This window comes from Macaca fascicularis, chromosome 16 (assembly GCF_037993035.2).
Source record: "Macaca fascicularis isolate 582-1 chromosome 16, T2T-MFA8v1.1".
Taxonomy (NCBI): Eukaryota; Metazoa; Chordata; class Mammalia; order Primates; family Cercopithecidae; genus Macaca; species Macaca fascicularis.
In genome coordinates, this window is record NC_088390.1 from 42,361,856 (window position 1) to 42,388,133 (window position 26,278).

The 26,278-nt window shown below is 41.4% G+C and overlaps 1 protein-coding gene across 1 annotated transcript; it reads left to right on the forward strand.

The window, feature by feature from the left end:
* Positions 1–18,215: 18,215 nt before the first annotated feature.
* Positions 18,216–25,758, forward strand: CCL18 (C-C motif chemokine ligand 18). Its single transcript, XM_005583498.5, has 3 exons — positions 18,216–18,350; positions 24,754–24,865; positions 25,258–25,758. The coding sequence occupies exons 1-3, from the start codon at positions 18,287–18,289 to the stop codon at positions 25,346–25,348; spliced, it is 267 nt and encodes an 88-aa protein (XP_005583555.2). The 5' UTR covers positions 18,216–18,286; the 3' UTR covers positions 25,349–25,758.
* The last annotated feature ends 520 nt before the right edge of the window (positions 25,759–26,278 follow it).

Genomic DNA, 26,278 nt, shown 5'->3' on the forward strand with positions numbered 1-26,278 from the left:
CAAACTGCTGATCGCTAAGCTGTTGGGGAATCCCTCTGCCCTCGCAACCACAGGCAATGCTGTTGGTGGTGATTTGATAACTTTCCAGGGTGAGAGAATTCACTGGCCAGTTTGTGCTAGTGGATCTGCACTCCACTCAGGCCCTACCTGAAACAGTGGGTGCCGTAATGGTTGTGCACCCATTATGGGCCACTGCCCTGCCAGTGAACCTCAACCCTTATGTTGCATTACCAGATTCCCTGCAAACATACTCCAGAATTCACTCTGAATTTGGCACCCACAGGGGATCAGTGGGTCCCTGGAGAGCTGTGAGTTCCCCTGAGATCGAGCCCTCAGTGTGGGCATCCCTAGGGGAGGATGCAGTGCAGCCTGTTAAAGCCTCCCTTGGGACAGAGGAAATGTGGGAATGGTGTTGATCACTGAAGGGGGTGGCACTGGTGGCCGAGAATAGGTGTGGAGAGGGGTCATTTCCTTCTCCCTCATCCACCGTTGTAGACACAGCAGAGGCTTTCCCCACTGGAGGCTGGTGCAAGCACATGTGGAGACAGCCTTTCCAGGTGCCACTTGCAGAAGTTGCACCCCCACTGAAAATAAGCCTGTGCTACCTGGGCATGCACAAAAGTCAGGGCCCATCTCCCTCTTCCTACACGGAGAAGCAGGCAATGGAGGGCAGACAAGTCACAGAGCTGGACAGGAGGAAGAGGCTTTGCCCTGAGCCCCTTTCAGTGGTAGCCACCAGAGGGGTGTTTCTGCAGACCTCAGTCACACTGTGGCCAGGAGCCAAAGGACAATGTCTGTATGAACTGAATATTGCAGGCTCTGTGACAGGGGCATGATAAGGAAGCAGATTGTGTTCCTGCCTGCCCAGGGTGATGAGCTGGTGCAGTGACCCTTTCAACCTCTCCTGTCCCTACCCTGAAGACCTCAGCATATCCCAACACAAACTCCTCAACCACCCTTCATCAGGCAGGTGCCTCTCCTTATCACTTGGCTACTGAGGGTGAGTTGGCTCTTACTCTTAAGTGCCACCTACCCACCTACTGGACTGGAGACTGAACTGCACCATCAAATAAAAACCCGGCTATCAGAAGGGCATAGTGCTAGTGTATGAGATCAGCTTCCTGAGACTTCCACACTCAGCCCCACAGAAGATAATGAGTCGGCTCATACTCACAATACATTGCTGAAACAAGCAACATTTTAGAAAAACACTACACAAAAGCTGTCTATAGCCAAGGAACCTATACAGAGCCTTGGTCCCCTGAAAGCACCAAGAAATGAAGCAAAGAATCACAGCATACACAACAGTCATACCTTCAAGGGAAAAAAAGATAAAATTCCCATCCAAATAACAGCAAATTCAAAAATAAAAAGCAACAGCTCTTTCAGATGAGGAAGAATCAGTTCAAGAACTCTGGTAGTACAAAAAGACAGAATGTTTTGACAACCCCAAAGGCTCTCACTAACTTTCTAGCAATGGATCCTAACCAAAATGAGGATCCTGAAATAACAGATAAAGAATGCAAAATATGGATTGTAAGGAAGCTCAATGATATCCAAGAGAAAGTTGAAACTCAACAGAAAGAAACCAGAAAAACCATTCAGGATATGAAAGACAGCTACATTAAGACAAACAAACAGAACTTCTGGAAATGAAAAAAATTAGTAAAAGAATTTCAAAATATAGGAAAGCTTTAGCAATAGACTAGACCAAGAAGAAGAAAGAATTTTGGAGCTTGAAGACTGATCTTTTGAGTTAATCCAGTCAGAAAAATATGAAAGATAATTTAAAAAAAATGAACAAGGCCTTCAAGAAATATGGGATTATGTAGAGCAACCAAACCTACAACTTATAGGCATTCCTGAGTGAGAAAGATAAAAAGTAAGCAATTTGGAAAACATACTCAAGGGAATAATTCAGGAAAATTTCTGTTATTGCTAGAAAGTTAGACATTAAGATACAAGAAATTCAGAGAACACCTGTGAGATTCTATACAAGATGAGCATCAACAAGGCATATAGTCATGAGACTATCCAAGTACAATGCTAAAGAAAAACTCTTGAAGGTAGCTAGAAAGAAGGATCAAGTCACCTATAAAGGAAGTCCAATCAGACTAACAACAGACTTTTCAGCAGAACCTTATAAACCAGAAGAGATCGGGATCCTATTTTTAGCCTTCTTTTTTTTTTTTTTCTTTTTTTTTGAGAAGCAGTCTCACTCTGTTGTCCAGGCTGGAGTGCAGTGGCACGATCTCAGCTCACTGCAAGCTCTGCCTCCTGGGTTCAGGCCATTCTCCTGCCTCAGCCTACTGAGAAGCTGAGGTGCCCACCACCATGCCTGGCTATTTTTTTTATTTTTTTATTTTTTAAAAAAATTTTTAGTAGAGACAGAATTTCACCATGCTAGCCAGGATGGTCTCAATCTCCTGACCTTGTGATCCACCCACCGCGGTCTCCCAAAGTGCTGGGATTACAGGTATGAGCCACTGCATCCAGCCTTTCATCCTTCTGAAAGAGAAGAAAAGCCAACCAAGTATATTATATCCTGCAAAACTAAATTTCATAAACAGGGGAGAAATAAAGTCTTTTCCCTAAAGAAAAAAAAAAAAATCAGCCAAGTATATTATATCCTGCCAAACTAAATTTCTTAAAGGAGAAATAAAGTGTTTTCCAGACAAACACACACTAAGGGAATTTGTCACCACTAGACCAACTGTACAAGAAATACTCAGAGGAGTTCTAAACATAGAGACAAAAGGATGATACTTGCTACAATAAAAGGACACATAAATGCAAAGTTCACAGATCTTATAAAGTGATTACAAAACACCTAGTTAGCAATATTATTACAGGGACAAAACCTCACATGTCAATATTAATCTTGAATGTAAGTGGTCTTAATGGTCCACATAAAAGATATAGATTGGCAAATTGAATTTTAAAAAGACTCAATCATCTGTGGCCTACAAGAGACTCAAGAACATGTAAAGACACCAGTAGGCTCAAAGTAAAGGAGAGGAAAAAGATACATCATGCAAATGGAAAACAAAAAAGAGCAGAGGTTGCTAGTCTTATATGAGATAAAACAGACTTTAAATCAACACCAATAAAAAAGACAAAGAAGGGCATTATATAATGATAAAGGGTTCAATTCAACAAGAAGATTTAACTATCCTAGATATACACATACCCAACACTGGGCTCCCAGATGTATAAAACAACTACTACTAGACTGTAGAAAAGATATAGAATGCCATACAATAATAATGGGGAATTCAACACCCCACTGACAGCACTAGACAGATCATCAAGGCAAAAAACTAACAAAGAAACTCTGGACTTAAACTGAACACTACTTGACCAAATGGACCTATTAGACATTGCAAGAACATTCCACCCAACAACTGCGGAATATACTTTTATTCATATGTGCATGGAACATTCTCTAAAACTGACCATATACTTGGCTATAAAGCAAATCTCAATATATTTAAAAAGTGAAATCATATCAAGTATTTTGTTGGACAACAGTGAATAAAATTAGAAATCAATACCAAGAGGAACTCTCAAAACCACATAAGTACATGGAAGCTAAACAACTTGCTCCTGAATGACTTTTAGTTAAGCAATGAAATTAAGGCAGAAATTAAAAAATTGAAGCAAATGGAAATAGAGACACAACATACCAAAACCTCTGGGATACAGCAAAAGCAGTGTTAAGAGGAAAGCTTATATCATTACATGTCCACATCAAAAAGATAGAAAAAAAATCTCAGGTAACATCATACTTCAAGGAACTAGGAAAACAAGAACAAGCCAAACCCAAAGCTAGAAGAAGAAAAAAATTAACAAAAATCATAGATGAACTAAATGAAATTAGTTCCAAAATAATAATACAAAGGATCACTGAAAGGAAAAGTTGGTTCTTTGAAAGTATAAACAAAAATTGATAGAACTCTAGCTAGATTAACCAAGAAAAGAAAAGATTCAAACAAACACAATCAGAAATGATAAAGGTGACATTACAATTGATACCACAGAAATACAAAAGATCACCAGAGACTGCTAGGAACACCTCTGTCTTCCTAGAGAACATAGAGGAAATGGATAAATTCCTGGAAACATACAAACTTCCCAGGTTGAACCAGGAAGAAATAGAATCCTGAATAGACCGATGAGGAGAAATGAAATTGAATCAGTGATAATTTAAAAAAATCTACCAAGAAAAACAAAGTTCAGAACCAGACGGATTCATAGCTGAATTTTACCGATTGTACAAAGGAAAGCTGGTACCAATCTTATTGAAACTATTCCAAAAAATTGAGGAGGAGAGATTTCTCCTTAATTCATTCTATGAGATCACCATCATCCTGATATCAAAATCTGGCAAAGAAATAACAACAACAACAACAAAAAACTATAGGCCAATATCCCTGATGAACATAGATGCAAAAATTCTCAACAAAATACTAGCAAACCAAATCCAACAGCACATCAAAAAGATAATTCACCATAGTCCAGTGGATTTTATTCCAGGGATGCAAGGATAGTTCAACATGTGTAAATCAATAAATGTGATTCACCACATAAATAGAATTAAAAACAAAAACCATATGATCATCTCAATGGATTTTAAAAAGCATTTGATAAAATTCAACATCTCTTCACGATAAAATCCCTAAACAAAATAGACATTAAAGGAACATATTTCCAAACAATAAGCTCCATACATGACAAACCCACGGCCAACATTATACTAAATGGGGAAAAACTGAAAGCATTCCTCTTAAGAACTGGAACAAGACAAGGATGTCCACTCTCACCACTTCTAGTCAACATAGTACTGGAAGTCCTAGCCAGAGTAATCAGGTAAGAAAAAGAAATAAAAGTGATCCAAATTAAAAAAGAGGAAGGCAAATTATTTCTGTTCAGTGATGACATGATCTTATACCTAGAAAACCCTAAAGACTCTGCCAAAAGACTCCTAGACTTGATAAATGACTTCGGTAGTTTCAGATCAAAATTAATGTACAGAAATAGTTGCATTTCTATACACCAACAGTGCTTAATCTGAGAACCAAATAAAGAACTCAATCTCATTTACAATAGCCACAAAATAAAAATGTATTCCTATACTCAGGAATACATTTAACCGAGAAGGTGAAAGAGGAGAACTACAAACCACTGATGAAAGAAACTAGATGACACAAACAAATGGAAAAGCATCCCATGCCCATGAATAGGAAGAATCAATATTATTAAAATAACTATATTGTCCAAAGCAGTCTACAAATTCAACACAAATTCCTATCAAATTACCAGTGTCATTTTTCACAGTACTAGAAAAATTCTAATATTTATATAGAACCAAAAAAGGGTTCAAATAGCCAAAGCAATCCTAAAGCAAAAAGAACAAAATCAGAGGCATCACATTGCCTGACCTCAAACTATACTATAAGTCTGTAGTAACCAAAATAGCATAATGGTACAAAAGTGGACACATAGATCTGTGGAACAGAACAGAGAACCCAGAGGTAAAGCCACAGACTTACAATAACTGATTTTCAACAAAGTCAGCAAAAATAGAAAATAGGGAAAGAACACCCTAATCAATAAACGGGGCTTGGAAAACTGGCCAGCCTCATGCAGAAGAATGAAAATGGACCCCTATCTTTCATCATATACAAAAAATATAATAATACTAAAGATGGATTAAAAACTTGAATGTAAGATGTGAAACTTAAAATCCTGGAAGAAAACCTAGAAAAAATTCTTCTGAACATTGACGTAGGCAAAGAATTTATGACTAAGACCTCAAAAGCAAATGCAACAAAAACACAAATAGACAAATGGGACTTAATTAAACTAAAAATCTTCCGCATAGCAAAAGAAACAATTAACAGAATAAACAGATAACCTACCAAATGAGAGATATATTTGCAAACTATGCATCCAACAAAGTACTAATATCCATAATCTATAAGGAGCTCAAACAAATCAACAAAATCCCTCAGATAGCCCTACTAAAAAGTGGACAAAGAACATGAACAGACACTTCTCAAAAGAAGACATACAAGTGGCCAAAAAATATATGAAAAATGCTCAACATCACTAATCATCAGAGAAATGCAAATTAGAACCACAATAGGATACCATCTCACACTGTCAGAATGGCTATTATTAAAAAGTAAGAAAATAACAGATATTGGTGAGGATGCAGAGAAAAAGAACACTTACACACTGTGGGTGGGAAGATAAATTACTTCAGCTTCTATGGTAAACAGTATGGAGATTTCTCAAGGAACTAAAAATAGAACTACCATTTGCCCAGCAATCCCACTACTGGGCATCTATCCGGAGGAAATCATTTTATCAAAAAGACACCTGCACTCATACGTTACTGCAGCACTATTCACAATAGCAAAGTCATGAAATCAACCTAAGTGTCCATCAATGGTTGATTGGATAAAGAATATGTGGTACATATACACACCATGGGATACTATGCAGCCATAAAAAGAATGAAATCATGTCCTTCACAGCAACATGGATAGAGAGAAAGGCCATTATCCTAAGTGAAATAACTCAGAAACAGAAAATCAAATACCACATGTTCTCACTTTTAAGTGGGAGCTGAACAATGGGTACACATGGATATAAAGATTGAAATAATAGAGAGTGGGGACTGCAAAAGGAGGGAGTGTGGGAGGGGATGAGAGCTGACAAATTACCTTTTGGGTAAAGTGTGCACTGTTTGGGTGATGGGTTCACTAGAGGCCCAAACCTCACCATTACGCAATATATCCATGTAACAAACCTGCACAAGTACCCTTCCTGCATCTAAAATAAAATAAAATAACAAAAAAAGAAAATATGAATTTGTTACAATATGACTGATATGTCAGAAAAAAATTGAGCATAACACATATTTTTCCATTTGCTTACAAGTGATTTTATCCATGAAAAACACTTGGTGAATAAGCCATGTAAGAATATACAAAATGGGCCGGGCACAGTGGCTCACGCCTGTAATCCCAGCACTTTGGGAGGCCGAGGCAGGTGGATCATAAGATCGTGAGTTCGAGACCAGCCTGGCCAATATGGTAAAATCCTGTTTCTACTAAAAATAGAAAAATTAGCTCGGCATGGTGGTGTGCACCTGTAGTCCCAGCTACTCGGGAGGCTGAGGCAGAAGAATCGCTTGAACCCAGGAGGCGGAGGTTGCTGTGAGCTGAGATTGCGCCACTGTACTCCAGCCTGTGTGACAGAGCAAGACTCCATCTCAAAAAAAAGAAAAAAAAAGAAAAGAATACACAAAACGTGTGTGCATACACGTCTCAAATACCTACTAGCTATCTTAGTTCACCCCATGTTATGAGCTACACCTATCCACAACTGGAGTTAAACTTCCTTTCTGATCTAAGACAACCTTCCTTTTTAAATTATTTTTATTTTTATTTTTTTTGTTTTTTGAGACAGGAGCTTGCCTAGGCTGGAGTTCAGTGGTGCCATTATAGCCCACTGCAGCCTCTAACTCTTGGATTCAGGTGATCCTCCCATCTCAGACTCCAAAGTAGCTAAGACTACAGGTGCATGACATCATGCCTAACTAACTTTTAAAGAATTTTCTGTAGAGACAGGATTTCACTATGTTGCCCAAACTCCTGGCCTCAAGTGATCCTCCCACCTTGGCCTCTCAAAGTGCTGGGATTACAAGTGTGAGCCACCACACCTAGCCAGACAACCTTCCTTTTACCACTTCACAATAATTGACAACCTGTAGCCCTTCTGACTTCCACTTTAAAGCAAATTTCAGGTATTTTTCATGGTAAAGTTCTGTATTTATCATAGCGTTTATGTTAAATACTTAACATTTATAAAACTGTGCTTCTATTTTTACTAGGGTTCTATCTCTATTTTTAAAATATGTCACTGATGAAGTATTTGAGTGTTCAAATACTCAAACTCATTTTCCCCATAAGCTCTATAGGTTTTACTGCGTGGTTTCGCATAATGTAGTGGTTTTTAGGAATGCATGTGTAGGCCGGACACAGTGGTTCATGCCTGTAGTAATCCTAGCACTTTGGGAGGCTGAGGCGGGCGGATCACAAGGTCAGGAGATCGAGACCCTCCTGGCTAACACAGAGAAACCCTGTCTCTACCAAAAACACACACACACATACACACACACAAATTAGCTGGGCGTAGTGGCGGGCGCCTGTAGTCCCAGCTGCTCAGGAGGCTGAGGCAGGAGAATGGCGTGAACACGGGAGGCGGAGCTTGCAGTGAGCCGAGATCACACCACTGCACTCCAGCCTGGGCGACAGAGCGAGACTCTGTCTCGGAAAAAGAAAAAAAAAAAGGAATGCATATGTCTTGGTTCACCTATCAACCACTTGACGACATCTGGGTTATATCTTGAATAAAGTAAAGTTTGGGGCTATTTTGAATAAAGCTATATAAACATTTGTGCACAAGTCTTTGGACACAGAGATACAAATAGTTGGAAAGGCAGAGGGAGCACACTTAAAGATCCCAATGTGAGTGGAGCCTGGACCATGTCTGCATAGAGGAGGACTTGGCATAGAGCCCACTCTTCATTTGTACCCCAAGACCCCTACTTTCCTGTTGGATTCAGCAACACCATGACCTCCTCTGGATGGCCATTTTCAATTCTATAGTGAGGAAAGAATACCGGGAAAGGGGGAAACGTTAATTTCATTTAGAAGCAAAATTACAGTGTTCAATACACTTAAGTGTGTAATATGTTTTGTTACTATCTTATGAATTTCTTCTTAGTATATGAAGAACATTAACTCTGACTTACGTTGTGTATATCTTCTTTAAAAATTGGGGGAAGTAGATGTGGATTTTCTATCAAAGTTGCAAATTCTGGAGTAATTTGATGAGTAATTACTTTCATTTTTCAGCATTAGGCAGTTTCACTGCCCTCTCTGTCTTCCTGGAATTTTCTGTGTAATTTAACAAGATGCTGAATGGGATTTATCTTGCTGCAAAAAGCTATTTTCTTATTCTAAAAAGACCATAACATACTACCTCGAGGGATAATATTCCCTGGAGATGGCAGGACTAGCCCTAAGTTTCTCCCCATCCTTCCAATCTATAGATGTAAAGCAAAAAAAAAAAAGAGAAAAGAGAGGGAGAGGAGAGAATCATAGCCCAGGGCAGGGAGTATTATAGTGCTATAGTAGTCCCAGCTACTTGGGAGACTGAGGTGGGAGGATCGCTTGAGCCTGGGTGATCGGGGCTGCAGTGAACCATGATCATAAAATGGTAATGGTATTGGATCACAGCAGAGCTGTGATCTCTGCTGCTCCCATGAAGGCAAATGAGAGCATTCCAAGGGAAAAGTTTGTAGTGATTGGAGGTGACATCAAAGAAAGAAGGAGTGTTCTCTTCATCTGGTTACATTTTACATAGGTTACTTATTTGTTGATGTGCCCCAGTAGTACCTGAGTAGGGGGGAGGGGAAGGGAGAGAGATGGCAAGCAGAGAGTCTTGGCCTGCACTCTGACCTTTAGCTTGATAAGCGGGAGAAAAGTGAAGATGTGGTAATAGATGGAGGGATTTGAGTCATTTGACTTTGCCCACCCAAGAGGATGACCTGGCTAATTGGAACTGGAATACTCACATCATGGAACAGGAAATGTCAGGTTAAATCTGTTCTAGGTGTAATAACACCTTGAGAGGCAGAGATCTGATGGTTAAGAGCACACGGCATGCACCCAGGTTTAAATCCCATGACTGCTAATTATATAGTTCTGGGAAATTATGTAAAACTCTCCCGACTCCTGTTTCCTCATCTGCCAATTGGGCAACAAGGGTATACGCATCATAGTGATATTCTCAGGAAAAAAAATAAGCCAATACTTGAAAGTTCTTAACTCAAAATAACTTCTCAAGAAATTTAAGTCATTTTTAATTTTTTTTCTTGTTTTTTTTTCTACTCTGTCACCAAAGCTAGAGTGCAGTAACATGATCATGTTCACTGCAGTCTTGACCACCTGGGCTCAAGTGATCCGCCCATCTCAGTCTCTCAAGTAGCTGGAACTACAGGTGTCTGCCACCATGCCAAGCTAATTTTTAAATTCTTTTATTGAGATGGGATCCCACTATGTTCCCAGGCGGGTCTGGATGTCCTGGGCTCAAGTGATCCTACTATCTCAGCCTCCCAAAGGGCTGGGATTACAGGCCTGAGACACTGCGCCAAGCTTCATTTTTCTTAAGAAAGTTTGACTTATTTTTTTAAAGAGTAAAGATGCATATGAAGGAAGGTCTTGCTTTTCTTGCTTTTAAATAAAGGAAAGTATTTTTATTATATTAATAACATTACAACATAGTGCAAAGATCAAAAATTCATTGAAAAGTGCATATCCAGAAATTCTTGTGGTTGATGGATTTGGTCCAATATCTTGAGAGAAGATTTAGCACAAATATTCAGCACTATCTAGAATCACTGTGTACTATGTGATTTCTTAGAGAAAACATTGAATAAAAATGATATAAAGTGCTGGTTTTATTTTAGGGAATATAAATTATAGTTTAATTTATAACGTTATTATTTCAGTTTTGGCTTTCTAGGCTGCTATCTCCATTGTAAGGCCTGACAACATTACCGTGTAGCATGTCTTCCCTTTTTTCTGTTGTTTCTTACTTTTCCAGTTTTCCTCAACTTCCTCCCTCATCCCACCAAACCAATATTCCTAATGTTCAAGAGAGCGATCAACATAATAGCTAGAATTCCGTGGCTTACTTTTAAATAAAGGAAAGTATTTTTATTATATTAAAAACATTACAACATAGTGCAAAGATCAATTATTCATTGAAAAATGCATATTCAGAAATTCTTGTGGTTGATGGACTTGGTCCAATATCTAGAGAGAAGATTTAGCACAAATATTCAGCACCATCTAGAATCACTGTGTACTATGTGATTTCTTAGAGAAAACATTCAACAAAAACAATTCAAAATCGGAAATACACAATAAAGGTGAATTAAATTAAAATTTAAGTGTGGCTTGGTTATAGGGGGGATTAGACCATAAAGGAGGTAGGTTCTGGGGTTGTAAGTGCTATTCTTCTGGCTCAGCTCCCTGTTCCCCAATCTACTGATGGATTTAATTTTTTTTCTGGGCTATTTAGATTTAGCTCTGGGTTTTGATGTATTCCTGGACTCAGCATCTCTGGGGTTGGCACAGACCAGCTGACCTCTTTTAGTCTGGAAGCTATGGGGAAAGGCAGAAGATTAAGAAGGATCTAGCCAGCTGGGAAATTTCTGGGCCCATGGTGACCTCTCCATCTCTCTTTCTGACTTGCTATCTCAGAGTCTGTCTCTTTCTCAGCAATCAGCTCCCATGCCTTAGTGTTCCAGTTTCCAAGAGTATCTCATGAGAATCTCTTCAGTCAGCACCCTCCTGCTGCCATGTCTTCCCCCTCTCTTCCTCTGCCCCTGGCCAGCCTCTCCTGTCTCCCTGATGACCCTGGACTGCTCAGAAAATACCTCAGAGACTCTTCTGTGCCTGTGATGGGCCCAGAGAGCTGGGTATTCTCAGGATGGTGACCAGTCCCCCTCCCTTCACCCATGGGGGCTGCTCCAGTGTCTCCCTCAGGAGTGGGCAAGAGGAATGACCCTTAAACAACACTGGACTTAGAACACAGGCTGCAGGTTTTATAAGAGTCTGCTACAAAATCTTGAGGGATCTTCTGGGGGTATAAGGGAAGCAGTAGGAGGCTGTGGAGTCAACACCAGCTGTAGGAGAAGGCACAGCAAGAGACTGAGTTATTGAAAAGCCAAGGAAAACCAACTTCCCCTCTCTATGCCCCCTGCCCTCCCTTTAATCCAAAAAAGATCAGAAGGAACTAGAAGGACACAGCATTTCTTAAAGTTGGGGAATTCAGATGAACTGGGACACAGGTATCTTTTCTACAGATTACTTTGCCTCTGTCTATATTACTCCATTTTGATTTTTATTTTTACCCTTTTAGGGATTTAGCTCACTAAAATGTCTCATCTTCCAGCTCATCTCTTTTGGGAGGGAAATTTGTCTGTCCTATGATATCACAATACTAAAGAGATGAAGCTAGGATATCTCACATGTCACCAATAGGACAGGGCTCTAGGGAATAGCTGACATGAATTTAGGCTTACATGCACCAGTGGGAAATAAATAGAGCTGCCAGTTACTCTGCGAATTAGGCCTCAGTTATCTTATCAGGAAAGTGGAAATTAGCATCTCCTGCTCCCACTCTCTGAACCACTTGGTGGAATGTGATAGCCTGGACCTTTTTGAAAGAAAGTCTTTTTGAAGAGAATGGCCAGGGCGATTCGAATTCCTGTTTTGAGTGCTCCATTTTCAACTCGGGTGATCTTTATTTTCAGGGCATGTTTGGTGTGGTCCCACTTGGGGCCAAAGAGGGTAACATCTGAATAAGGCAGAAGGGTTGACACTCTCTCATGGTACCAAGGAGGCTTGGGAGCAGAGGACCACAATAGGAGGAGACAGTTGAAAATGCCTGTGTGATGCTGGGCAGGCAAGGGATTCTGGGCTTGAGTGTCAGCATAGCTAAGACGAGCAAGCTTGAGTACTTGAAGCTGGCACCTCCTTCTTGGGTTCAAGCCATTGCCCCTTCTCTTTATAGAGAATTCCATTGTATGGGAAGATAGAAACTGGGGATGATTAGAGGAAAAGATTTTAATCAGAACGTTAGTGTCATGTTGGGAGTTACATAATTCAGGGGTTGCCAACACCCTTTGATCAACACAGAAGATCCAAGTATATGCAAGAATAGCTTAACTTAGTCTGGGCGTGGTGGCTCACGTTTGTAATCCCAGCACTTTGGGAGGCCGAGGCGGGCAGATCACGACGTTAGGAGATTGAGACCAGCCTGGCCAACATGGTGAAACCCCATCTCTACTAAAAATACAAAAATTAATCGGGCATGGTGGTGCATGCCTGTAATTCCAGCTACTCAGGAGGCTGAGGCAGGAGAATCTCTTGAACCCGGGAGGTGGAGGTTGCAGTGAGCTGAGATTGCGCCACTGTATTCCAGCCTGGTGACAGAGCGAGACACAATCTTAAAAAAAAAAAAAAAAAAAAAGCTCAATTTCTCCATCGAATGGGGACACTTCTGAGAAAATTGTTTGCTCAATCTGTTCAAGTTGTTCTGAAGAAATAATTTCCTTAGTAAGTGGGTGATTGGGACTTGGTATGGCCACAGGCTCTCTCACGAGATGGATGTATCTATGAACCACGGGCTGACTATTTCTCTCCTGTAGAGTGGAAGGTGCTGATGCTCTTTCACAACTGCTCGGACTATACAGATGTGATTTAACTGATGATGTCACAATAGTCTATTATAAGTAACCTTCACTATCTGGGTTGGAAGATCCTCTTCTAAGATGATTTCTTCATTCACACATCTGGCGCCTGGACTGGGATGTTTGAAGGACAGGCTCCTCTGGGACTGTCAACTGGAGCTGTCAACATGCCCTTTCAAGATGGCAGCCTTGAGACTCAAAGTTGAGTGCTCCTAGTAAACTAGGGTCATACTCATGGCCTTTTATGACCTAGCCACAGAAGTCACAGCGTATCTCTTCCACTACAGTCTGTTGGTGAAAACAGTCACAAGCCTGTCCAGATTCAAGGAGAGAGAACCTAGATCTCACCTATCAATGAGAGAAGTATCAAAGAAATATGGCCATCTTTTTATTTTATTTTATCTCTAAATATTTATTATAGCATTAAAATAGCATTATTTTATCTCTAAATATTTATATTAGTTTCTATTGCTTCCGTAACAAATTACCACAAATGTAGAGGCTTAAAACCACATGAATTATTCTCTTACAGTTCTGGAGGTCAAAAGTCTGAAATGGGCCTCACTGGGCTAAAACCAAGCTGTTAGTGGGGTGGCAATTGTTTTTGGAGGCTGTAGGGAAGAATCCAATTTCTTGCCTTTATTGGCTGTTAGAGGCTGCCCACATGGGTTGGCTATAGTGGGCAATGGATAGTCCAGTTCTTCTCACATTGTGTCAATCTGATACTGACACTCCTTCCTCCCTTATAAGGATCCTTGTGATTATGCTGGGCTTACTCAGATACTCCAGGATATTCTCCCACTCTCAAAGTCAGTGATTAGCAACCTTAATTCCTTCTTGCTGTGTACAGGTCTCAGGGATTAGGATGCGGACATTCTTTTGGGGGAAATGTTATTCTGACTACCACAATATTTCAGTATGTATCTTTAAAATAAGGACTTTAAAACCCCACGCAATCAAAATACCGTTACTTATTTGCCGTCTGTGTATTCTCCTCAGTCTGTTCATGTTTTTTGCTCATTTTCTAACTGAATGGTACATTTGCTTACTTTCGAGTTTTGAGAATTATTTATATATTCTGAATACAAGTCCTTTGTCAGTTAAGTGGTTTACAGTTACTTTTTCCCAGTCTGTAATTTGTCTTTTCATTCTCTTGACAAGGTCTTTTTGAACAGCAAGATTTTAAAATTTTGATGAAATCTAACGTGTTGCTTTTTTCTTTTATGGATTATGCATGCTTTTGGTATCAAATCTGAATTTTTTTTTACCTAGTCCTAGGTCCTAAAATTATTTTTCCTATTTATTTTATTTTTATTTTATTTTATTTTATTTTTAAGACAGAGTCTGGTTCTGTCACCCAGGCTGGAGTGCACTGGCGCAATCTTAGCTCACTGCAACTTCCACCTCTTGGGCTCAATTCTTATTTTTTTCTAAATGTCTTGTCTTACATAACACACATGTCCCAGTTTATTTGACTTCTCCAACTTTAATGGGAGTTTGAATCACCCTGGTCATGAAGTCTATGATCCATTTTGAGTTAATTTTTGCACGAGGTGTGAAGTTTATGTTGAGATTTGTTTTTTGGTCTTTGACGTCCAATTGCTCAGGTACTATTTGTTAAAAAGGCTATCTTTCCATTATTTTTTCCATAAATGTTTGGTAGAACTTGCTTATGAAGCCACCTAGGTATGAAGATGTTTTCTAATAAAGGTTTTTAATTATTGATCTAATTCCTTGGTAGAAATAAAACCATTCATATTTTCCGTATCTTCTGGTAACACATTCTTGTGTCAATAAATTATATTCTTAATAAGGGAGAAAAATACTCTAAAGCACTAGCAAAATTTAGCAAGCATGCATCAGCCTGAGCAGGGGAAGTAGACTTGGGTTTGGATTTTGAGGGTGCTTGACAAAAGGAGTTGGAATATAAGCCTCTATAAGAGACAACTTACTGACTTGGGAGTATTCTTTCTGGGTATAGGCTGTCACCTCTTGACAAGGACCCAGGGGTTGATACAGATTTGTTGCCAGAAAGGCTCCAGAAGCCTGAGAAAGCAATGGCTCATGCTGAGTGAAGTTAAAATACCCGAATTGCCATGACAGATGGAGAAGGAAGGGATTAAAAGAGTCATGGAAGTGGTCATGCTGGAGTGGATACATTACGGGAGACCAAAAGACTCACCAGATTATGTTCCATGGGAATGCACTCTTCACCAAAGCCACCAGGACTCCCTGGTAAGAGGAGCACCAGCATCTCTAAGAAGTTAGTGGTCCAGCCTTCTTTATAGACTAGGGCTGATGGTAAAAGTGACTGTCACAAAACTTGGCCCATTGATAGCTCTCTCTTCTTGAAGCAGTGGGGCCCTCTCTCCTTGAAGCAGTGAAGCTCTCTCACCTTGAAGCAGTAGAGGCTAGGTAGCAGCATTTAACAAACAGAAGCCAAGGGGTTCTAAATATCATTATAGCCAGCAAGGTTGGAGTGGCAATCAAGGGGTCTTGACCCATGGAGAGTTGTGGCAATGGTTAATAGAACAAGCATCCCTAGAGGGAAGATGAAGTGAAAATCTCTGAAACTGTCCCCTTCTCCCAGGAAAAGAGAGTAGATTGGAAATAATATTGCAACCTAGTGGAGGGGATGGTGGAAACTAATGCCACCATTAAGGATATAAAAAATGCAAGGAAAATGGTTATTATCATATCTATTTAATTTGCAAGTCTAGCTTCTGCAGAAACTGGATGGATCCTAGAGAATGACTGTGGAACACTGTGAGCTCAACCAGGTAGTAGCCTGATTGCAGCTTCTATAACCAGGTGCTGACTCATGCCAGGTATTAAGTACATGTTATGTACTTTGATTTGATTGATTGATTTGTTATGTACTTTGATTGATTTGGCAAATGCATTCTGTCCCATAACAAGTAGGAAAGAGAATAAGAAAAAGTTCCCATTCACGTGAATGGAAAATATTCATTTACAGTTTTCCCTTGGACTGTTAACTCTCATCTTCTGCATACTATAGTCTGAAGAGATCTGAATTTTCATGTATCTCTCAAAACAACACAGTGATCTGTTACATGGGTGACATCCTGCTGATAGGGCATGATGGACAAGAAGTGGCCATATGTTGGACACCATGTAAGACATATGTATTCTGGCTGGGTGCGGTGGCTCCTGCCTGTAATCCCAGCACTTTGGGAGGCCAAGGCGGGTGGATCACCTGAGGTTGGGAGTTCAAGACCAGCCTGGCCAACATGTAGAAACCCCATCTCTACTAAAAATACAAAATTAGCTGGGCATGGCGGTGCATGCCTGTAATCCTGGCTACTGGGGAGACTGAGGCAGGAGAACCACTTGAACCCGGGAGGTGGAGGTTGCAGCAAGCCAAGATTGTGCCATTGCACTCCAGCCTGGGCAACAAGAGCAAAGCTCCATCTCAAAAAAAAAAAAAAAAAAAAAAAAAAAGAAGAAGAAGAAAGAAAAAGAAAAAGAAAAAGAAAAAACATACGTATTCCATGAGGTGGGAGATAAATCTTATAAATATTTATGGACTTGTCATTTCAGCAAAGGTTTTATGGGTTCAGTTGTCAGGGGCATACAGGGATATCTCCTTTAAAGTGAAAAACAAATTAACATAATATATTAGCACAAGGAAAAGAAAATAAACCATTGGAACAGAACAGAAATTCCAAAAGCAGACCACACGTGTATGGATCCAACATGGCACCGCAAAACAAAGGGAAAATGATAATTGTGATGTTTAATTTTACATGTCAACTTGACTGGGCCATGAGGTACCCAGACATTTGATCAATCATTACCCTGGATGTTTCTGTGAGGGCATTTTTGGATGAGATTTACATTGAAATCAATAAACTGAGTAAAGCAGATTGCCTTCTCTAATGTGGTGGGCTTCATTCAATTAGTTGAAGGTCTGAATAGAACAAAAAGGCTGACCCTCCTGCCTGTAAGAGGGAATTCCTCTTGCCTGATTGCTTTCACACTGGGACATGGGTTTTTCTCCTGCCTTTGAACTTAAACTGAAACATCATCTCTTCCTGGGCCTTAAGCCTGCCCATTCTCAGCCTTTGAACTCAAACTGGGACTACACTAGCAGCTCTCCTGGGTCTCCAGCTTGCCAGCTCACCCTGCAGATCTTGGAACTTGTCAGCCTTCATAATTAAATGAGCCAATTCTCTAATTTCTTATTTTGTATACACACACCATTGGTTCTGTGTCTCTGGGGAATCCTGACTTATACAATGGATTTACCAATGAGTTGCCAAGGTCCATTGGGTATTCATGTGGCAAAAAATAAATCTTGAACCCTTCTTCACACCAAACATAAAAATCAACTCCAGATGGATTGTAATTTAAATATTAATGCTAAAACAATAAAGCTTCTACAAGTTAACAAAGGAGGATATCTTTATTGCCTTAGGATGGGGAAGATTTCTCATTAGATCACAAAAGGCCTAACTGTATATAAAAGATTGAAGCATGTGACTCTATTAAAAGGAAGAAAATTGTGAAAATCCATTAAAGCATTCTGCTCTACCAAAGGAGGCTGTGACCACTAATTTCTGAGAAATATCTGTCATGTGAAAACATAATCACATGATTATGCATAATCCTAAGCATAATCCCTGGGTGCTTCCAACTCCTAGTCACCCATATGGAGATACAACTTCCCCATAAGCACCTCAACCAACAAGTGAACCACTCGTTTGTGTACCCTAAACCTTTCAAGTAACCATAGGCAACCCTGGGCTGAGAACTCACATGACACCACCATAGTTAAAATGTCTTGCATCAGCACCTCCAATGTTCCCATGGTCCAGGACTGCCTATAAAAAGGAGAGATGACAGCTCATAACCCAGAAGGAGGCCAGGAGTTGTGAATTTCCAAGCCCCAGCTCGCTCTGACCACTTCTTTGCCTGTCCAGCATCATGAAGGGCCTTGCAGCTGCTCTCCTTGTCCTCTGCACCGTGGCCCTCTGCTCCTGTGCACAAGGTGAGTCTGTCATCCACGTGCTTTGATGGCTCCCTGGGCAGAAGTCAGGCCACATCTTCCAGGTGCTGTGGCCTGAAAACCCCCGTGTGAAATTAGGGATCCTCCAATGGGGTTTCAAAATGACATCATGGTTTTCTTCAAGAAGGTTGAAAAGCAGTCTATCGATCTGGGTGGCAGGATGGGAGTCAGAGAAGTTTTATCCTACTGAGATAAATGAGATGGTTGAAGTCTAATTCACTGGGTTATTAGCATGAGGTAGAATCTAGGTCTATTTAGTTCTCTGGTGCTGGTAAGTTTTACAATGACCTCAGCAGTCTCCTAGAGTTCAACCCCTTGGGTAACATAAAAGATGTCTATACTCTTCTCAGCTATCTATGATTTAATCGATTAGAAAAAAAATTTCCCAAGGAGAGTTAGGAGAAAGGAATAGATTATTCAGAGAGCTTGATTCCCTGTAGGGTAAAATAAAGACTAAAATGGAGATAAGACTTGGGAAATTAAGGAGAAACAAACAAGAAGCCAGAGTATTTCCAGCTTTCTTTTCCTGCAGGCCTCAACTCTGAGCTGTGCTGTCTCCCTTTGCTCCTTTGTGACCCGCCTGGGCTTCTTCTCCTGAGCAACTCCCATTGCCCTTGTTCCCTCAGGTTAGATTCATACCCCATGCATCTGCTGCTTCTCCTACACCTCCCAGTAGATGCACTGCAAAGTTTTGGTTGCCTAGTATAAAACCAGTGGTGAGTGGTCTTAAAATTAAAATCCTATATTTTAATTACTTTATACTGTCAATATTCATTTAATTTTCATCACATATTTGCTCTTCCTGTTCTCTTAAATTCTTCTGCATCTCTGAGCTCCATCTGCAATCACTTTTCTTCTGCCTAAAGGAATCCTCTTAGTATTTTCGTAACTGTGGGTCTTCTGATAGTGAAGTCTCCATTTTTAGCTTGCTTGGAAATGTCTTCCTTTTACCTTCATTTTACCTTCACACTGGATATTAAAGTCCATATTAGCTCCCACCTCCTACTTGTGCTTACGTGCTCCTTGTCCCTTGTCCCGTGGGTTGTCTCCTCCATATGCCCTATCTGCAGACAGAAGGACTGGTGCTCGCATTACACCAGGGCAAGAGCACTGGCTGCTGGAGTCAGCAAATTTGCAGTGGATCTGGAGAAACATAACAGAGGCAGGAGACAATGGGGTGCCTTAACTGTGAGGGAATCGGCATCCAGAGCCTAAGAAAAACCAAGTAAACTTCTCCACCCTTGAAAAGGGACCAGCAAGAAGTTGATGAAGACCTCGTTGCTCAGGGCTGTGGAGTAGGGCACAAAAGGAACTAAGGAAGTCATTTATCCTTGACTTTGAATGTTTCTTTTAAATCTCTGCCTCTGTCTTACTCTCACTCCCTCGCTCCCTCCTCGGGGAGTATAGCTCTTGAAACGCTGGCCTTTGTTCCATCTCTTTTGGGTAGGAACTTCTTTCAGTCTACAGAGACTTTTCCCAGCAAGAGACCCTCTTCTGTGAATCGCTCTAGGAGTAGAGCTTCTCGGTAGAACTGAGGGAACTCTGCCACTTCCGCACCCTAGGAACCAACTAGACCCAGAGTTTGCATTTTGTGAATGACTGAGTTAGGCCTCAGTTCTCCCAACTAAAAATGGGTTCTAGCCCTCTCCTGCCTTTCAGATCTAAGTTAGATATCTAAGTCCTCGGAAGATAGCCCAGAACATTTTGAAACCTTTTGTGAAGTTCTTTGATTTTACTTAGAGGATCTTAATCCACAAGAATTAAGTGATTATGGCTTAAAAGTCTGCCCAGAGCATAGGCAAACAACTCTAAAATGAAGAAAGGACAAGGGTCAAGAGAGTCTCATGGGACAGATGAGACTTGTGAGCTGATGGCCATGGAGAGGAGATGGAGGGCACCAAAGAAGACCTGTTCAGTGTTGGGCAGGCAGAGGAGTGTAGGCAATGCCAAGACAGGACTGGGCACTTGCTGCCGCCTACATCCTTCTGGGGTCCAAGCCATGCCTCCAACCCTTTACAGGCAACTCTAAACCATGAGGAGCTGGAGCCTGGGATGACCAGAGGGGAAGATGTTAAGTGCATGGTGTTATGCTCTGAGTTGTACATGTTGGGGTACTTTGGGTCCCCCAGGAGTTTAGGACGTACAAGAGCAACTTAGCTGCTCACTTGTTGGGCCTGAGTGTGCAGAAATGTTTTTAACAGTGAGAGAAGGTGAGATGTTAGTGTTGAAGTCATACATACATGGAGAGATCTTCAGATTAACACTTCCTCCACAGAGCAGATCTCTAATGCTGTGCTGCAGCTCCTCTGACCACATGGTGTGACATAAATGGTGATGCCACAGCGTTCCGGGCAGCACAAGTCACACTTAAACCACACCCTGGGTGAAAAGGACCATTACGTCGTGTTAATCGGAGTGCTTCTAAGAAATGGTTAACTCATGAGGAGGAAGTCAAGAATTGGTGTCACTAAGAGGCCAAGCTTAGCAGGTACCTTCTATCAAGAACAGATCTATTTGTGAATGGCACCATGGTCATTTCCTCCTATGGAACAGATATTTCTAGTGTTGTGTTTCCATTGCACAGAAGTGACATGTAAGAAGACACCCCAGAATCTTAAGTAGTTCGAGTTGTGTTTGATCCAGACCCAAATGGACAAAATGGAATAGGGAAAGTCTGGACTACAGGAATAACAAGAATGATGGGGCCAGGCTTTTAACCACTGTTTGATTTATCGAACATTCGTAGGTCCCTACAATATGCCATCATTGGGTTTGACGCTGGGTAATAGACATGAATATGCATTACATATGGGGTGTCTATATAGATCAGGAGCCTTAGATACCCTTATTTTTTCACCCAGGAAACCTACAGCTAGGAAAATATCCTATAGAAATAACCTCACTTATGGAGAAAGTTTTTTGCATACAGATGTTTGGCATGATTTATAACAATGAAAAATTGGCCAGTTGCAGTGGCTCACAGCTATAATCCTAGCACTTTGGGAGGCCAAGGCAAGCTGATCACCTGAGGTCAGGAGTTCGAGACCAGCCTGGCCAACATGGTGAAACCCCATCTTTACTAAAAATACAAAAATTAGCTGGGTATGGTGGTACATGCTTGTAGTTCCAGCTACTCAGGAGGCTGAGGTAGGAGAATCGCTTGAACCTGGGAGGTGGAGGTTGCACTGAGCTGGGATCACACCACTGTACTCCATCCTGGGCAACAGAGTGAGACTCCATCTGAAAAAAAAAAAGAAAAATTGAAAACAACCCACATATGTTACAGTAGTGCATGATAATATTAATGTACTAGGCTTGAGTAAATTAGGCAGTTCTTAAAAATACTGGAATGATGTGGAAAAGTCTTTTAATGTTAAGTACAGTCATGTACAGCATAGCAATGCTTTGGTCCATGACAAACTGCATATATTATACAGCGGTAGTCCCATAAGATTATAATTCTGTCTTTGTACTATACCTTTTCTATGCAAATACTTAACATTGCATTACAGTTGCCTACAGTATTCAGTACAGTGGCATGCTGTGCAACTGTGTAGACTAGGAGCAACAGGCTGTACCATGCAGCACAGGTGTATGGCAGACTACACCATCTAGGTTTGTGTAAGTCTCTGATATTCCCACAATAACAACACGGACTAATGACAAGTTCCTCAGATGTATTCTTGTCATTAAGTGATGCATGGCTGTATAAATAAAAAAATACAAAATTAAAACCTGTATCATGACAACAGTAATGTCTTCCCCCACCAGACACAGTAAAAAGAAGGAAAAAAGCAAATGAGCAAACAGTACTATCTTAAGCCTAGGAAAAAACTGCACTGGAAAGAAATACACCAAACTGTGTGTGTGTGTGTGTGTGTGTGTGTGTGTGTGTGTGTGTGTGTTTAAGTGGCTTGGTTTGGGTACTAGAATTTTTCCTACCTTCAATAAAATTTATTTTTTCAGATTTTGCATCAGAATGCATATATGCCACAATAGGGAATGTAGAAAAAAAAACTCACATTCTTGCCTCCATTTGCCTGCTGCCTACCCACCTTTGAGATCCTAAATGAGTTTTTATTCTTTTCTGTATTTTATATGTTTTCAAAATTAGCTTTACTACTTTTCGGTGTAATCTATAGTTCACATGACAAATCATATAAAAAGCTATTTGAAATAAAAACACTAGTAACATTGCTATTCCTGTACTCCTATGAGACCCCCTCGTATGCTTGTGGATGAGACATTGTGAGGATGTGATGACTGAGAAAGCAGCAGCCATTTTGTGACCACGAGGTGACAAGCTCAAATAAGAAAAGCCAACGAAATGATGGGGGAAGGGGAGATGTTTTAAGAAGCCTGAGTTCTTGATGACACAATTGAGCTGTTGAACAAACTTGGGGAGGACTACCTGTTTAAATTTATTTCTTTATCTATTTATTTACTTGAGACAAGGTCTCACTCTATTGCCCAGGCTGGAGTGCAGTGGCATGATCAGAGCTCACTGTAGGCTTGACTTCCCGGACTGAAGCAACCCTCCTGCTTCAGCCTCCAAAGTAGCTGAAACTACAGGCATGCCCAGCTACTTAAAAAAAATTATAGAGACAGGTTCTCACTATGTTGCCCAGGTTGGTCTCACACTCTTGGGTTCCAGCAGTCCTCCCACCTTGGCTTCTTCAAGTGCTGGGATTACAGGCATGAGCCACCATGCCTGGCTCTGATTTATTTATTTTTTCAGTTTTAAGGACTAATTATTATTACAAGAGGTAAATATGCCATACTTTATTTAATTGTACATCATCTTTTAATTGTTACAAATAAGCTGTGACAAACACTTTGTTCATCTTTATGTTTATGTCCATAGGACAGATCCCTGGCAGAGCACCTTGCTGATCAAAGAGTAACAACTCTTTAAGGCTCATCATTCCTATTAGCTGCCAGTTAACCCAGCTAACCCAGGAACTGGCATATTATAGAGGTTCAGTGAGCCAATGTCTGATAGGCCAACCTCAACCTCGCCCCTCCTGTAGCACTTCCCCAGTTCTGCTGTCTCCATCCAGGGCATGCTTTTCTCTGGGGTTGTGCTTCTCACGATTTTCTGGCATTATCGTCCATGGCACATCTATGCTGTCGGAACAGCTGGGGAGACTATCAGAAGGTTCTGCTCCGTGGGAAAAAGACTTTATCTACAGATCTGCCCTTGGGAGAAGGCACCAGCTAACCCAGTCTCAGGGTGACGCCAGCATCTCACCTCCTCTCACTGTGGAAACCATTTCCTCACCAAGGGAGCGACTGAACCATTTTTGCAAATAACCTGAACCTTTGTGGTGAGGCTCTCCTGGTTTGTGCAGTGCACAGCATGACACCAATATCATGATGAAAAATTTTCCCCTTCAAAGAGAATAAGGAAAAAAACTAATGGGTACTAGGCTTAATATCTGGGTGACGAAATAGTCTGTATAACAAACTCCCATGACATGAGTTTACCTATGTAACAAGCCTGCACTTGTACCCCAAACTTAAAAGTTTAAAAAATGAAAAAAGGAAACAAAATTCCTCCTCAGTCTCCCCAAGTTTATATCTTCTAATACCCCAAGGCTGCCTGTACAGAGAAGACATGGCTGAGACCCCAGAAGGAGGCAGCAGCTACAAGTCCTGAGTTCAGCTCTTCCCGGCCACCATGTGAACTCACACTCTGCCCAGCATCCTGGGGACCCCCGCAGCTTCCCTTGCTGTCCTTTTCTTCACTGACGCCTTCTGCCGTCAGACCCGCTCTGCCCCATGTGAATTTGTCTTTTGCTCTTGTGCCCCCACTGTCTGGCCATGGCTTGGACCCCACTGCCCAAGTCTATCCCTGAGACCTCCAAGTAGAGAACTTCAGAGGGATTTCAGGGACCATTTCCCGAGGAGGATTTTTCTTCCTAAGAGGTTTCAGCAACTCTATTCTCCTGCTCTGGGAGACAGAAGGAGAGTGAGTGAGTCCCATTCTATGGATGAGAAAATGGAGGCCCATGGGGATTTTGACAAGATCAGGTCCAACTGGTTCTCAGTGGTGGGGCCTTGGCTCTCCTTATGAACTCAGATGGAACTCCCCAAGGAGAGATGGGATGGAAAATAGTTTGTTCAGAAAACTAAATTTCCAGTAAAGAGACATAGAGACCCAGAACCAAGACAGAGAATGAGCAATACCAAGAGAAAGATGCAGAAATTAAAATCTCGGGGGAAAGAAGAAATGCCAGCTTCCTTCTGGATCTCTTTGTCCCCACATCCCCACCCCAAGCGGTGATGTCTCCCAGTTCTTCCTGACTCTCAAGGAAAGGGACCAGAAGCAGCTGGCTTGCCTTGTGAACAATGACTTGGGATCTTTCTGTCCTATCTCCTGTAGTGGGTACCAAGAAAGAGTTCTGCTGCCTCGTCTATACCTCCCGACAGATTCCACAAAAGTTTATAGTTGACTATTCTGAAACCAGCCCCCAGTGCACCAAACCAGGTGTCATGTAAGTGCCAGTGCTCCTGCCCACCCCTCGGGAGGGAGGCTGGGAGGTCTGGGGTGAGGTCCCCTCAGAGTACTCAGCTCTCTAAGGCCCATCAAGGAGAAGGACTCCAGGGGAGGCCCCTGCAGTGTTTTCTGACCTGGCCTGGGGCCTGCAGAGTCCTGAAGAGCCTGCCCCTGGGCAGAGGGAAGAGAGCAGACATGACAACGGGAAGTTGGCTTCCTGAGGAACCCCATCTGAGACACTTGGGGAAGGCCTGTGAACCCCGAAGTTAAGGGGAAATTTTACTGGCGTGAGGACAGGCCCTGAGATGCCTGGGACATAGAAGGATGCAAAGGCCATAGGATTCCCCTGATGAATTCGTCAGTTCTTAACTCTTCCTCCCTTCTCCACAGCCTCCTCACCAAGAAAAGACGGCAGATCTGTGCTGACCCCAACAAAAAGTGGGTCCAGAAATACATCAGTGACCTGAAGCTGATTGCCTGAGGGGCCTGGAAGTTGCGAGGACCCAGTGACCTTGGTGGGCCCAGGAGGGAGCAGGAGCCTGAGCCAGGGCAGTGACCCTGCCACCCTGGAGGCCACCTCTTCTAAGAGTCCCGTCTGCTATGTCCAGCCACATTAACTAACGTTAATCTTAGTTTATGCATCATATTTCATTTTGAAATTGATTTCTATTGTTGAACTGCATTATGAAATGAGTATTTTCTCTGACATCTCATGACATTGTCCTTATCACCCTTTCCCTTCAACTCTTTGCACATTCAATGTGTGGATTAATCAGTGTGATTAGCTTTCTCAGCAGACATATGTTTCAAATGACAAATGCTTATTGAATGGTTTTGCTCAGCATTACCTTTTAATATATTGGCAGTACTTATATAAAAGGTAAACCAGAATTCTCATTGTGACAACTCTATTGATTTGGTTTCACTAATTGGAATCACAGATTGACAGGAATTCTGGGGGAGGAGTAGGGAAAATATGAAAAGGGGCAGAAACTACAAGATAGGGACCGAACACTTCTACGGTCATACCAGACGTTTCCGTGGAGATATTTTCCTGAAAAGTTGAAACAGACACCATTATTTTATAAACCACATTGTAACTGAAATGCAATAGAAAAATTTTCTACTGAAATGAATATCAAGATGACACTGCAATGCATATTTATGTACACAAGCTCATTTTCATAAACAAAGCTTTCCTCAAGAATGATGGCTAACATCTGTTGAGGACTTACCAAGTGCTGGGTTTTGGGGTAAGTACTTACATCAGTGAAAGTCTGGGAAACATCGCCCACAGTCTAGCAAGGACTCCTTATCTGGAAGTTGGCTGAACGCCTTGGTCATGTTATCTTTGTTCCCCACTCTGCTTTTGGGGAGGATGTTTTCCATGACTAGCTGACATGAGGCTTGG

What these genes read in the sequence shown, in the direction of transcription:
- CCL18 (XM_005583498.5), top strand. Translation starts at nt 18,287, where the DNA reads ATGAAGGGCCTTGCAGCTGCTCTCCTTGTCCTCTGCACCGTGGCCCTC. An exon ending in CCTCTGCTCCTGTGCACAAG is followed by an intron (nt 18,351 to 24,753) that starts GTGAGTCTGTCA and finishes TATCTCCTGTAG; the next exon opens with TGGGTACCAAGAAAGAGTTC. An exon ending in TGCACCAAACCAGGTGTCAT is followed by an intron (nt 24,866 to 25,257) that starts GTAAGTGCCAGT and finishes CCTTCTCCACAG; the next exon opens with CCTCCTCACCAAGAAAAGAC.